Source organism: Panthera onca, chromosome A1 (genome assembly GCF_046562875.1).
Source record: "Panthera onca isolate mPanOnc1 chromosome A1, mPanOnc1 haplotype 2, whole genome shotgun sequence".
Lineage (NCBI taxonomy): Eukaryota > Metazoa > Chordata > Mammalia > Carnivora > Felidae > Panthera > Panthera onca.
In genome coordinates, this window is record NC_138339.1 from 86,522,645 (window position 1) to 86,538,824 (window position 16,180).

General features: G+C 36.4%; 1 protein-coding gene across 1 annotated transcript; it reads left to right on the top strand.

Moving 5' to 3' along the window:
* Window positions 1-485: 485 nt before the first annotated feature.
* Window positions 486-14,003, top strand: LYSMD3 (LysM domain containing 3). The gene is made up of 3 exons (XM_060635378.2): window positions 486-791; window positions 3,407-3,669; window positions 10,334-14,003. The coding sequence occupies exons 2-3, from the start codon at window positions 3,415-3,417 to the stop codon at window positions 10,997-10,999; spliced, it is 921 nt and encodes a 306-aa protein (XP_060491361.1). The 5' UTR covers window positions 486-791; window positions 3,407-3,414; the 3' UTR covers window positions 11,000-14,003.
* Window positions 14,004-16,180: the final 2,177 nt, after the last annotated feature.

Below are 16,180 nucleotides of genomic sequence, written 5' to 3' on the forward strand. Positions count from 1 at the left end.
AGGCAACCCTACCCCGCCAACCAAGGACTTCTCTCCAGTATTTTGTCTCTTCTGCAAAAGTCTAGAAGCTTCCGCATGAAAAGTAATAAGCACAGTACAATTTTCCAAAACATGGATGTCAATACTAAGGTTTTGGGCGACCTTCTCCACCCTAGACAAACCTCCAGATGCAGAGCAAGAAGAAACGCTCAACAGTGCCCGTCATATCCTTAAGCATCTCTCTCCTCCCGACTCCCACCCCTGGGTATTTTCTAGACAGTCTTTGCCAGCACTGTGTGCACGAAGGACAAAGGCGCAGCGGGCAGGTAGCTCCCGATCACCGGGTTAACCAGCGGGGTTGGCCCTCGGAGCTACAATCATGGAGGGTGAGGGGCGGGGTAGGGGCCGAAGGAGAGGAGATGTGGGCGGAGCTGGAACTCGGACCCCGCCCCCGCGGCCCTGGCGGCGTCTCTGCGCCTGCGCGCCAGGCGCAGGCCAGTGGTTAAGAAGCCTCCGGGTCTGGTCTCGCCTTCGCGTCCCCGCCCTCCTCCTTCCCCGCCCCTTTCCACCTCCGGCCTCCTCCTCCTCTCCCTCTTCTGCCCACCTCCGCCCACTTGACGCGATGACGCACGGCAGGTTTGCGGACGTGGCGGCGGCGCACGGCCCGGAAGGCAGAGACGTTGGCGGCGGTGGCGGCAGAGGGCAGGGGCAGCCAAAAGCGCAGGGTTGGTCATGAATTTGCCCGGGACAGGAGCCGCGGCGGCGGACCTGGCAGCGGGCTCCTCGTTGCGTCCCCGCTGCTAACCGAACAGGTAAAGATGGTGGTCGGCGGGATTGGGCCCTGCTACACTCTCGCTGGAGATGGCGGAGAGCCCTCGGCCGCAGGTGTAGCCGGGGCCGCCGGTTGGGACTCGGATCCTGGCCTGCATGTAGGAGACCTCAAGGCAGAGGAGATCTTGGCCACCAACCCCACCGAAGCCCCTCTTTACACTCTCGGGGAAACAGGGTCAGAGGAAGGACTCCTACCTGTTTGGTTCTCAGAGCCACGCATTTAAAACCTAAACACTACATTTACCCGACGACAATATATGCTGGCAACATCTCGTCCACACCGTCCAAGTGTGACGGTGTGGCGTAAAAACCTGAGATTTAATCATATAAACAGGGAAAGAAAAAATCTAGGTGTGTGGAATAGAGAGGAAGAGAAGTTTTTAAAACCTGAATTGCCCCTGGCGGATACAGTCCCTGTGTTACTACTATCCCAGTGCTGAACTACCTTGTGCCCTATGACCCTATGGCCCTATCTGCTTAAAGAAAGTCAAAGCAAAACACCCAACAACAGTTACTATAAAGTATGAAGGTGTTTGGGAAACAATTTACAGTTACAGAGTGAGCTGGTTAAATGCTTTAATAACGTATCCATTGGTAATTACTTTTTGCCATGGTTTGTAATCTAGGTGGCATGCAGGGTTTTTTTTTCCCCTACCCTAAGAATTAAGACAGGTGAAGAAAATTGAGCCAGATGAGATGAATACTATGTACTTTCTGCTGTCTGTATAGTCGGCTTAGATAATTATCTGCTTGGGCCTGTGACTAGCTTTCCACTTTCATTGGAGTCACAACCAGTTCTTGATTATTCAAAAACAGTATCCACTTGTGGTAGTCTGCTGCCTGCATTTCATTACACAAGAGAAGAGATAGTGAGATGAAGTTCTAGTCGTATTATTTAGTATTTAGCAATAGACTCTGGAGAAAGTTTGATGTCAGTATGTAAAATGGCTTTGCACATTGCTCACTGAATTTCAACTGTTCTAAGCCAGTTTGGGATTCTAACAACAAATTATTAGGAAGAATCTAAAGGGAAGTATGGCCACATTTAAATTAGTGTATATTAAGTGGTTTTTAACTTTTAAGTCTACTTAACATGTAACTATTAGTTATCTAGGTCTAATAAAAACCCTTGAGTTCTTAAAGCATTGCATTGTTGTACAGCAGAGTCAGAGAGTTGTTTTTTGTTTGTTTTTTTCTCTTTGTCACTTCATATTTGTCTGTAGTATTCACAACTGAACTAAGTCCTTTAAGACACCATTTGGGCTTGGCTTCCATGACATAATATTTTTATGGTTTCTTCTTCTGAATATTCCTTTTCCGTATTCTTTGCAGGCTGATTTTCCTTCCCTCACATACTACTACACGTAGCAGGTCTTCAAGGCTCAGTCTTGGCTGCTCTTTTCTTATTCTGTACTTTTTCTAGGTAGTCTCCTTTATACCTATAACACATTCTTTTGGGCTGTCTTAAAGGAATTTATAATCATAGTCTAGCCTCCCACTTTTCTTCCAGTGTTCTGTTTTCTAGAGAATGGCATCACCATTTCCTCAATGATGCAAATCTGAAATCTTGGCATAATTCTTAACTTCTTTCGTCTCTTGATATCTGAGTCACAGTATTAAGTCCTAAGTATTTTATCTCCAAAATGCCTTTTACTCCTTCTACTTCTTTCCATCTTTCACAACAATAACTGAAAGCAATCTACTATACTTTCTTTCTTATGTGAACATGTAATATGAAGCAAGAACTGGACCTGTGGAATTAGTTTTTTATTTTTGTTTTGTCTTTAATGAGAATAGGCCAGCTTGTTGAAGATCAGTTGAGAGTGCATATACAAGTAAACAAAAAGTACTCATTGATACACGCTTATTGATGTATGCTTTTAATTTAGGCCAGTGCTCATTCTTAAGAGTATCTTTTCTGAAGTAGAAATGAATGTAGTGGCCTAAACTATATTCAGTCTTTATCGACCATAAATTGAGTTGGATGAGGACTTTGATAAATGTTGGTGAAAAACTTTCAAAAAATAAGAATCCTTGGTCTAGGACAAAATTACGACCTATATAGAAAGCACATGATATATATTCTAAACATAAATACTGAAGTCCACTTGATCCAAGGAGGTAGATAGGTAGTACAAAAGATATATGAGCTTAAAATGCTGAACAAGCCAGAATATTTGGATTTATTAAAGTGTTTTGTTTGTACATATAAAACCCATACTTTGACTTATCAGAATTATAAATTGCACATATATGATCAGAAGTTTCCTTAATTTTATTCACATACTCAGAATAAGGGGAACTTAATTTTTTGACCTTAAAAAAATAACTGTTTACTTCCGTGAAAATGTTTATCACCTCCACTTTTGGTGATACATAGTTTATAAGAATGGATTACCTCTCCCTCCTCTCTCATTGTTTCTGCTGCCAGATATGTTCTTTGTACTTTAACATCTCTAAAACTCAAACCTGAATTTTTAAATAACTAAAATCATTCTTAAAAATATACGTATAATGTGTCCTGAATGTAAAATTCATGTAACTCAGTCATATGGATCAGCTACACTCCAGAGTTTTCTCTTTCTTTCCCCCTCAGATTTTGACATGGCAGGGAGACATCAGAATCGTAGTTTTCCTCTTCCAGGAGTTCATTCAAGTGGTCAAGTACATGCATTTGGAAATTGTACAGACAGTGACATGTTGGAGGAGGATGCCGAAGTGTATGAGCTTCGATCCAGAGGAAAAGAGAAAATCCGAAGAAGTACATCAAGAGATAGACTTGATGACATCATAGTATTAACAAAAGATATACAGGAAGGAGATACTTTAAATGCAATAGCCCTTCAGTACTGTTGTACGGTAAGTTTTAATTTGATTTTGCATAATGCTGTCCAAAATAAATTATTTGTTCATTAGCACAAATTGAAGTAAGTTCTGTGCTTTTATCTTGTCTTTTCCTTTCTTTCCATAGAAAACTGTATTATGTTGGTAGATGTTAACTTTTTAAATTTTTAAGTGAATACTTGGATTTCCGTTTATTTCTAAATCCATGAGTCTAGTTTCAGTATTAAAAGACATCCAAATGTGTTATCTTGTCTCCTTACTCAGGTTTTAAGAGAATATAGAAATATATAAGAAAAATTTTTTCTGCCTCATCTTCCTGAAATAACACACTTTGGGGTGTTTCTTTCCATACCTTTTTTTGTGCTTATAAAAATAATATGTGTAATATATAAATATAAATATGTATTATCTAAAAATACTTGGGGTGTTGGTGATTTTTTGTTTTTCTGTTAAAAAAAAACAAAAAACAAAAAAAAAGCTAAAATAAAAAAAATTTAAAAAACCAAAAAACAATTTTCTTAATGTTTATGTATTTTTGAGAATGAGAGAGACAGTGCAAACTGGGGAGGGGCAGAGAGAGGGAGACAAAGAATCCGAAGCTGGCTCCATGTTCTCAAGCTGTCAGCACAGAGCCTGACATGAGGCTTGAACCCACGAACTGTGAGATCATGACCCTAGCTGAAGTTGCCTGCTTAACCGACTGAGCCACCCAGGTGCCCCAATTTTTGTTTTTAAAAATTGGTTTGGGGCACTTGTGTGGCTCAGTCGGTTGAGTATCCAGCTTCGGCTCGGGTCATGATCTCACAGTTCGTGAGTTCCAGCCCCATATTGGCTCACTGCTGTCAGGGCAGAACCCTCTTTGGATCCTCTATTGCCCTTTTTCTCTGCCCCTCCCTCATTCATGTGCACATGCACACATGTGCGCTCGCTCTCTCCCCCCCACCCTTCTCTGTCTCTCAAAAAAAATACATATATAAAAACATTAAAAAAATTGGTGTATACTGTGCCTATTACTCTGCAAGTTACTTTTGTCTTTTTTATTTCTTCCTTTTTTTTTTTTTGTAATGTTTGTTCATTTACTTTGAGAGAGAGAATATGAGCAGGAGAGGGACAGAGAGAGATTGAGAGGGAATCCCAATCAGAAAGCTGAAAGCTTTCTGTGTGGAGCCCGACAAGGGGTTCACTCTCATGAAGCATGAGATCATGACCTGAGCCAAAATCAAGGTCAGACACTTAACTTACTGAGCCACCCAGGCACCCCTCATTTCTTAATATATCATAGACATGCCTCACTGTCTGACACATCTAACCCATTTTATATAGTTATATAGTATTGCATAGTATGGATATACCATGATATTAAACTATTCTATCATGTACTCAAGATTTTCTTCATGTTTTGAATTGTGAATATCATCAGCACTGTATCTTTAAATGGTGGTACACAGGGCACCTGGGTGGCTAAGTCGGTTAAGTGTCCAGCTTCTGCTCAGGTCATGATCTCAAGGTTCGTGGGGTTGGGCTCTGTGCTGACAGCGCAGAGCCTGGAGCCTGCTTCAGATTCTCTGTCTCCCTTTTTCTCTGCGTCACTCGTGCTCTATCTCAAAAATAAACATTAAAGAAAAAAATTTTTAATTAAAAATAAGTGGTGCTACCTTTATTTCTATGGAGTAGGTTCCCCAAAGTAGGATTGATAAAAAGGGAGGTATATTTTTATTTTAATAATACCAAACTCTTTATATCCATTTTATATCTGTGTCATTATGTCCATCTTGCATCCTTAGTGCGGAATCTGTTTTCATGTAAACATGATACGGAAACTGTTACGGAAACTGTTTTTTGAACTTTATGTTGTCATACTCCTAGTAGAATTTTGAAATGTATTTACTGTGTACCTCCTTGCACATTTTAAAGTGAGTTTAAATATTTCCTAATGATTTAAAGGATATAATTTCAAAAATGTTGTCGCTATTGATACTTAAAAATAAGACTGTTAGAATACTCTTTATATGCTCTCGCTCTCTCTCCCTCTCTCTCTCTCTCTCTCTCTCGCTCTCTCCCTCTCTTTTTAAATGTTTATTTTTGAGATAGAGTATGAGCTGGGGAGGGGCAGAGAGAGAGGGGGACAGAGTATCCCTAGCAGGCTCTGTCCTGACAGCAGTGAGCCCAATGTGGGGCTCGAACTCACGAACTGTGAGATCATGACCTGAGCTCAAGTTGGACCCTCAACTGACTGAGCCACCCAGGTGCCCCAGTGTATAAGCATGAAACTTTTACTAGCATAAAAGTTTTATCATTGCTTTTTCTCCTTGATTAAAATTTTCATCCTCCCTCCACAGTCTTCCATAATGTATATTTTTGTACTTGAGAGCCTTTTATTGGTTACCTGTCATAGTTCTCTATAATAATATCATACGTATTTATAAACTTGTTTATACAAATTCATACAAATTTATTTTACTTATTTTTAAATGTTTATTTTGAGAGGGAGTGAGAGCGTGAGTGGGGAGGGGCAGAGAGAAAGGGAGAGAAAATCTCAAGCTGACAGGTTGGAGTCCATCATGGGGCTTGATCTCACAAATCATGAGATCATGACCTGAGCTGAAATCAGGAGTCAGATTTTTAACCGACGGAGCCATACAGGCACCCCCAAATATATACAAATATGAACTGAATTTTTAAAAATTTCCTGTGACCCTAAGGTTCTATGTATTTTTTTTAAATAATTACTGCAATTCATAGTTGTTCAAAACAGACACATTAAGAATTTTTATTTAAAAACTTAATAAAGTATTTTAGTGAAACACATTTCTTGATGAGATAAGAGCTGGATTTTGGGCGGGGGGTTTGCAACTTGTTCATGGAGGCAGTACCATTTATTATTATATCATAGTATATCTGGTTTAATTTTTAACATTGACATGTGAATTCATGTTTTGTAGAGAAATAATTTACAAAATGTGCTTTAGAAGGTTGATGATGGATAGTAACTAAGATTACCTAAGAGATACAGGAGTGCTGATGCATAGGGGCACTTGCACCCCAATGTTTATAGCAGCACTTTCAACAATAGCCAAATATCTCCTATGGAAAGAGCCTAAACGTCTGTCAATTGATGAATGGATAAAGAAGTTGTGGTTTATATATACAATGGAATACTACTTGGCAATGAGAAAGAATGAAATATGGCCTTTTGTAGCAACGTGGATGGAACTGGAGAGTGTTATGCTAAGTGAAATAAGTCATATAGAGAACAGATACCATATGTTTTCACTCTTATGTGGATCCTGAGAAACTTAACAGAAGACCATGGGGGAGGGGAAGGGGAAAAAAAAGTTACAGAGAGGGAAGGAGGCAACCCATAAGAGACTCTTAAAAACTGAGAATAAACTGAGGATTGATGGGGGGTCGGAGGGAGGGGAAAGTGGGTGATGGGCATTGAGGAGGGCACCTGTTGGGATGAGCACTGGGTGTTGTGTGGAAACCAATTTGAAAATAAATTTTATATTAAAAAGTAAATAAAATTAGGGGCCAGGCTGAAATTACCAAGGTGGAGATTCAAGAGAAAAGTGTGGTCCACTAGCTTTATTAGAGAAAGACATGGATTCTTTTTTAACGAACCTAATAAATTGTCTTACAAGAAGAGAAGTTTGAAATGCCATCTATATGAATGATTAAAAATAGATTATATTTCCAATGAGGTGAAAAGGAAAAAAATATGACTAGAGTATATGAGGAGAAAGGTATAGGACAGTGACATGGAGAAGATTTTAAGGAGAAAATAAGGTGAACAACAGAAGAAGTTTAATAGATGTTTCAAAAATAAGGGGCGTGGACTGATTGGGATGAAGCACTTTGAGAGAACTGAGGAAAAGTTTGATCTATATAGTAAGAACACTGCTATAAGGTTTAACAAGAGTACTACAAAATGGTAGGGAAACCTGCCGGTGAGTTGGAGGGGACCCAGTAAGGAGGTTGTTGGAATAACTCAAGTGAAGATGATCAGGGCTTGGACTAAAATATGTGTAATAATGATAGGGAAGAAGTTTACAGAGATTATTTGGGGTTATTCAGCTGATTCCTCATCTAAAATGAAGAATGATGAAAGGGCAGTTAGGTTAACATTAGAGGAAAGAAGGTCTTGTCTACAATAAGGAAGATTGATACAACAGTGTTAGGGAGTTAAGCAATGCTCCCTTTTACCAGGAGCTGAACCATCAAAAAAAGGAAGAACCTTACAAAAGGATTTATCACTTTAAAAATAGGGTACTTATGGGGTGCTTGGGTGGCTCGGTTAAGAGTCTGACTTTGGCTCAGGTTATGATCTCGCGGTCGGTGAGTTTGAGCCCCATGTTGGGCTCTGTGCTCACAGCTCAGAGACTGGAGCCTGCTTCGGATTCTGTATCTCCCTCTCTCTGACCCTTCCCCACTTGCACTTTGTCTTTCTCAAAAATGAATAAACATTAAAAATTTTTTTTTTTAATTCACTTCACATAGTTTATAAAAAAGTAAATAAAAATAGGGTACTTAGTGCTGTATTCCTCTTGTAAGTACTCAATTTTAGAAATTATTAAAAATATGCCAGTCCTAAAACTGACAAGAGCATAAAAATTGCAAGGTTGGAATCCTAAATGCAACCAAAGAAGTTAGTATAATGGAGAATATAGGGATAATTAGAGTGAGAACCTAGGTGGACACTTAAGACTTGGAAGCCTGGTTTAGAAAGAGTATGGAGTAGTTACTAGTCAGAATAGACAATACCAAACAAACATTTAAAGAGAATGAGGTCAGGTTTTGGAGTTTGTCAGTGAGTCTTCATTTGCCTTAAACAGTCTTGAGGTCATAAACTTTCAAAGCATCCTTTATTGTCTCATCTAATTACTCCTCAGTCTTCCTCTCCATCCTCTTCCCACATACACACTTCCAGGGAGTTGATTTTTCCAACAGGAACTCTCATTCTTCAGTGAACTTGATCAGAAATCTGCAGTTGATCAGTCACCACCCCCTCCTAAAAACCGTCCTTGTTTGACCTCCTTGATTCTTCAGCTTTCTGATTTTCCTACTAGTAATATTTAATAACAGCTAACATTTGCATAATGTACTATATATTGCTATTTGAATGTTCATATGTTTTAATTTATTAATCTTTGCAAAACTCTATGTGGTAGGTATTACTGTCATTTTACATATGTGGAAATTTCATTGCAGAGAGGTTAAACAACTTGCCCCAAATCATAGAGCTAGAAAGTATCATAGCCATCCGTCAAACCCAGATAGTCAAACCCACCATTGTATATTGCTTTCTTGGCCACTCTTTGCTTTTAAAAATTTTATTTTTAACTAATCTTTGTACCCAACATGGGGCTCAAACTCACAACCCCAGGATCAAGAGTCACACACTCTTTTGACTGAGCCAGCCAGCCACCCCTTGACCACTCTTTCTTAATCTCCTTTGTAGATTTCTCTTATTCAACATAACCCTCAAATGTTGGCATTCCTCAGTCATCTTTCATTTATCACCTTTTTCTCCTAGTCTTTTTTAGTGAATCTGTGTACACTTGTGACTTCATTTACCATTTTTTGCTGATAATCCACAAGTCAGTATTTCTAGATGAGATCATTCTTTCAAATTTCAGACATATAACTCCCTGTTGGATAACTTCCACCTAGATATTTCAGTCACCTCAAAGTCAACATGTATATAATCTGTGTTTATTTTCTTTTCTCCCTCCAAAGTGTTCTATATCTCAGTAAATGACATTATTATCCATTGAGTTGACCAAGCCAGAAAAGCTTTATCCTAGACACATTTTACCTCTCTGACATCAATCGAGTGATAAATGACTAGGGCTTAGGTTAAAGCGTTGATGGAAATCATGAATGGGACTAATCACTCAAAGATTATGGGAGGCCTGGCATAATAACGGGTAATCTGAGGAATACTCCCATGCTCTCCCTCCTCACAATGGCAGGTAGATAGGATATACAGACAGGTTGAGGACTGTATAATACATAGGGAAAGCTTATAAAAAATGACTCATCTTGGGGTGGTTGAATACTGCATGAACACAGAAGTTAGGGAAAATGTCATTAGAAGACATGTAAGGGAAATATGTTATCTAAGGTGCATGTTTTTTGATACATTTTAACATCTTTGAAAGTGAAATGGTGGCACCCTCAATATTTTTTTTCCTTAGTGATAAATAATGGCACATCTTAGAGTTGATGGCATCTTAGTTTTGATAAAATATGGTAGTTTTAGTTAGATAAGTTGATATTTGCCTATATTCTAATTGCAAGAATGAAAGAACATAAATATCTGTAATTCTTCCTTCTCATTGTTTACAAACAGCAGAAGTGTGATATTTGTGCATGATGTACAAAGAGAAATATCAAAGGATTCCAGGATCTACTTAAATACCTAACATTTGTGTTAATACATGAGTGACAGTAAAAAGTAATTAGCGATTTCCTAAGACTGGTAGATCAAGAGTGGTATAGAACTGTTATCCACAAATAAAATCTCTCCGGGTGTGATAACTTAATACTACTAATAATTAAACTGTACCTTTTTTTTTTCCTTCCAAAAGTAATGGGATGAATGAATACTGTTACCTCTGTTTTGATTGAAAATTCAGTTGAATGTTGCTTTTTTTTTTTTTTTTTTTTTTTTTTACAGGTAGCAGATATCAAGAGGGTTAATAATCTCATCAGCGATCAAGACTTTTTTGCCCTTAGGTCTATCAAAATTCCAGTTAAAAAGTTTAGTTCATTGACTGAAACACTTTATCCTCCAAAAGGAAGACAGGCTTCACGTCCGTCATCTGTCCAGTATGTTCCAGAACAACAGGAAATTTTGCCACCTAATGATTCTCTTTCTTCCAGTGAGTCAGCTGGTAGCTTTTTAAAAGAAGTAGACCGAGACATAGAACAAATAGTAAAATGTACAGACACCAAAAGAGAGAACCTTAATGAGGTGGTATCTGCTTTAACAGCACAACAAATACGTTTTGAACCTGATAACAAAAACATTCAACGTAAGGATCCTTATTATGGAGCAGACTGGGGAATAGGGTGGTGGACAGCCGTAGTGATAATGTTGATAGTAGGTATAATAACGCCAGTATTTTATTTGCTGTATTATGAAATTTTAGCTAAAGTGGATGTTAGTCATCATTCAACAGTGGATTCTTCCTCACATTTGCATTCAGGAGTCACACCCCCATCACAACAGAGAGAAATGGAAAATGGAATTGGTCCAACTAAGAGAATACCCTTTGGCCAACATGATCATAAACTATATAGTCAAGATTCTCAGTCACCTGCTGCTCAACACAAAACATAGCAGTGAGCTCATACTTACAGTGTTAATGATCATGTGAATCTGGAGTGTGATGAATCAATTCTATTCAGTAACCACTTTAAAGGCAAAAGTTAAGGAGATTGAAGATGCTTTTGTTTTTCACCCTTTTTTGGAGCCACTTACAAATAGATTGAGTATGAAATTCCTACAGTTGGTCGTTGATATTGAGAGTTGTAAATCCATATATCTTGTATCAATGCTTAAAGCAGAAATGAATTTAAATATGGGTCTAGGAAGTTCTTAACTTGGAAAATGTATCATTTTTTATATTCAAGACTGGTTATGTTTAAGTTTTATTTTTCAAGTAATTATTTTTTGGCTTAAGGTTGTTAATATTAAACTTATTAGGCAAAATAACTTGTATAAGCCCCTAAAATAATGTGTATGGTTGGGAAGTTGCCATTTGGTCCCTGGAACACTGGATTAGGTCAAGACCTAAAAGTGATCTTTGTCTCTTAAAGCTTGGTGCCTCTGCTTCTGTTTTTTAAGTGACTATATTTGCCTCTGTTATTTGAAAGCACTTTTGTAATTCTTTAATGAAAAGTGTTATACAGATTAGCATTATTTAGGAATTAAATCCTCACATACTGTGATAAGTTCTTGCTGTGTTACTTGTAGTAACATGCCTTAATTACATTTAATGCCTTATAATACTACTTATGTAAGCTAATTTAATTTTTAGAATTAAAATTAAGTATTATTTCAGATGGTCCAATAGGATTCATAACATAGGCTGTATAAATTCATCTCCACCTTCACTATCAAGCACAACTTCATGGGGTTAAAACAAATTTTCATTGTCTGCCTCTGAGATCTGTTGTAGAAATTGGTTCATGAATCAAAAGCAAAGATGAGAGAGACCTTTTGCGTGAAAGTAACAGACAAATTATTGATTGACCCATTAACCTATATTTTTCAAAGAGAAAATGTTCAACTTAAACCTTTTTTTCCTCTGAACTATAGCATCAAATTGGGCAGCAGAGGCCAAAGGCGTGTAGATCAGTTGAAAGGGCTTGATAGTGCTACTTCTTAAGATTTGCTGTGGATCAGATACAGTCTGGCTAAGTAAACATCATTTGTATACTAATTTCCATCATTTAATTTCTTAAAGTGTGTGTTTTAAAAATGTAACCAAAATGATTAATTAGAAGTAAGATTTGGTGGAGTCTGGATTGCCTGTTTTGTGTTTTGTGTATAATAAAGTATGTACCTTTAGGTATATAATACCACTTCATTTTCTGGGCATTATTTACTAATTTTTAATGTTTCAGCTTTAGACCAGTGATTTTATATTTCAAACTCCAATATTGGTAACAAGTGGGGTGAAAAAGTACATATGGTACATGAGGTTTTATGTACTTTCAGGAGCAAAGTATCATAAAAAGACAGGACAAAGAAGTCAAACATTAAAGCTCTTGCATATATTAAAGGACCTTAGACAATTAACGAAAAATGTTAATATTGGAAGTTGTAGCAAAATCATTTTTTCAGTAACTTTTTAGTTTGAAATTTTAAAATTATTTTAATGTGCCTTAGCATCTTGAAAATATGTATGATCTTTCGACTTTATGCTGTGTTAACTTGGTTGGTTTACATTGTATTTATTATGCCTACTGAAAAATCAAGTTTTAGGAAAGAAAAATGGATTATTTTAGAGTGGAATGAAGAACTTTGTTTACATCGAATTGATGAAATTACAGTCAGTGATTCCTTTTTGCTAGTGGTACTTTGAAATCATGGTAGGTCTGATTTCAAAATAAGTTACGTAAGGTAGTGAAGTGTACTGTGTACTTGATTAAAAACCATTTCAGTCTTGTAGAATGGCCTCTTGAAGGAAATAGAACATATCCTTATGACACAATCAGGCAGTTTCCTTTTTCTATATATTTGAATTATATCTAATTCTATATATATCTTATATGTAGACTTTTAGATTCTAATCTTTAAGGGTCATTTTAAATGAAAAAAAATTTCCTAAGCATTTAACAGATCTAGAATAATTTTAGCTTTTAAAAAGTACTAGTATACATCAAAACTTGTGGCAAACACAGATTAGTTTATAAAACTTAATAAGAGTTATTGTTTGATATTGTGGATTTTAATTGTGTTGCAACTCTTCTTTGAATTTACTTGGATGCTTTACATTAGAAGGTATATATGTAATATACATATATGCTAGCAACCGCAAATGAGTTTGGTTCACTTAAAAAAAATGGAGTTGTAAGCGAAGAAAAATCTGCTATTTTTAGAGCAGATTATTATTTTTTTTTAAGTCTGGGTACAAATGGTTAGGGTTGTTTTGAACTATTGGATGCCATTTAAAGTTTTTGCTGTCCTACTCCTAGAAAACTATGGGATTCATGTCTTCAAAAGATAGATTAAAATGGATTATACAGTCGGCTGGCCACATTAGAATTATAAGACTGTAATGCTAAATGAACTTTTCCAAAGGACTTACCGTTTAAAGCTTTTTTTTTTCTGGACTCTACTTGCTTGTTCAGTGGCTTGAAGAATTCTTTAAATGAACCACTACTTAATGATTAGTTCTTTTGAAGGTATCTATTTCTAAAATTACCTACTTGGGAATATGAAGGATGTTTCAGAAATACTATGAAGAAAGGATCCAGTCAAAGCATTACAGGGTAAAGGTGGAGTTTTTAGAAGTCTATTTAAATGGTGCATTATGATGGGTATCATTCTTATTTTGAATTACAACACCGTTACTCAGGAAATCAGTATTTTTCTTCCAAGTATATGCATATTGCACTGTTAGATCATAGAAATATCTGAATGCTTTATTTAATTCTTTTTATGTATGCAAATACTATAAATCTTTTGTATAATGTATTGGATACAAATGCAAAATGGAATTGTAGAACATTGTTAGCATGTACATCTGTAAAACTGGTTTTTAAAATTTTCTGCCCCTTATTTTTTGTATTTTAAGATATGCAAAATGTAATAAAGTTTCTATTTTATTATTCAATGTAAAATGGAAGCTGGTGAATTTAATTGAATAAAAGCAAACGTTTTCTCCTCTTCTTTCAAACTATTTAAAATAGAGATACTATGTAAGGTGGATAGAATTGCCAGAGGTTTAGTAATTCATATTTCCTCCTTGTTAGAATGAAATAAAATCCACTGGATTATTTATAAGACATAAATGAAAACAAATTTCAGATGAGTGTTCTTTGGATGCTCTTCGATATCAGAGAAGATGACCTTAAAAGGCATGATCCACGACTTCTTAGCAAGTTGTGGGTCAGACATTTAACAAATTATGTGTAAATTTTATCATAAAACCACCTTTCCATTTCAAGGATATTTTATTTTTAAAAGTTACCAATATCAAAAATAATTGAAAAAGTTGGTTTGAAGCTTTTATTTAGTGGAAGAATTTGTGATGTAATCTTTACTTTTTCTTAAAATTGTACTTAAAGTTACTTTTTAATAAAAAGTTCTTACTAACTCCAGAGCCTTTAACCATATTAAGGCAAAGCCATTGACACTGTACGTTATGGTGGGGATGGAAAGTTTAACAAGATCCTCCAGATTTCTTAGCATTCTGTTGTATCCAGTGTAGGTCTGTGATACTAGTGATCACACTAATATTACACTGTCTGCCAAATCTTAATTTATCATGACTTTAATCACCTTGAGTTTTCTTTTTTGTTGGTGCTTATTCACGAATATTTGATAGTGTCATTCTTGCTCAATAAATATTTTACTAGGTAAAATCTGTATTTTCTCTATTAAATATATTTAAGTAGGCTCAAAATAAAACATGTTCATATAAAACAAAAGGACACAATTTTGTTTTGTAAGAATTTAATGTGTAAACAAAAAATAAGCATTGTAGCAAAAACGTATGCCTGTTAATATAGCAAATTTAAAGACACTTCAAGTACTTTTTTATATATAGGAGGCTATCTTTGCATTAAAGTTTACCTTCTTATGGAATACCTAACTTCACAGTCCCTGAGAATTTAAGCCAGAAAAACAAGACTCATGCTGGTAAAGCAACCTGCAAGTACTACCTATCTGTTCTCACAGTTGGTCAACCTTAAACTTCTACAAAGATCTTCCAAGGGGGGAAGATAATGCACTTAAGGCAGATGGCTGGAGCCTCCTGGAGCTAATCCTTGCCTAAAAGGGCTGTCTTACCATCTGCTGGACTAAAATTGTGGAGGCAAATTGAAAGCTAGGAAAAATACTTCAGTGCATTTGCTCAATTCACAAAGTTATCTGCAGATTTATAATAAATAGAACCATTGAGATCAGATTTCTATAAATTAAGTGGTATTTGGCTAAGGTACTAAGGAAGTGAGAGAATGAAACAATATTTTTTAAATATTTATTTTTTGAGAGAGCATATGTGTGCAAGCACACACAAGTGGGTCAGGAGCAAAGGGAGAGGGAGGGAGAGAATCCCACACTCAGTGCAGAGCCCAGCGTGGGGCTCCATCTCACGACTGTGAGATCATGACTTGAGCTGAAATCAAGAGTCGATGCTTAACCGAATAAGCCACCCAGGTGCCCCTAAAACATCAATGTTTTAATTAATAATCCTAAGTGACTATTTGCCCATTACAACTGGAAACTTTATGACCTTCTAAGTCCAGTAGATTGTTGTTTTAATGTGGACTTTTTTATTCCTGTTTTCCATTTAGAATGTTTACAATTTCCCAGAAGCTTATTTTAATAATTCACATATGATCAACACAGCACTGAACTAATGGTCTTCACACGCATCTTGAATTAACTGAGGAAGTATTAAAATTCAAAGTGATCTTTTTCCTGAGAAAGTCACATTACAAAATGGCACAATATAAATTTTCTCCAATCTTCCCCTCCAGAATACACGATGGGAAATCAGATTATAATATATTTTTTGAGGAAAATATGGTTGATTTTTAAAACTTTTAAATCACTTACCAAGCTACAATTTTTTAGAGGGTGATCAAATTAAAATTAAGTGATCATTTCTATAAGGTATGAATGAATACATACAGCAAATTTTGGTTGGTGTTTAAGCAATTTTTGTAGGAAATAGTTTACAGGTGGAGAAACTAAGGCACAGAAAACCAAGCTGATTTTCAAGACTGAGTCTAATGGTAAAGGCAGAAATAGAATTTGGCTGTGATTCTCAAGGTTAGAGGGTAA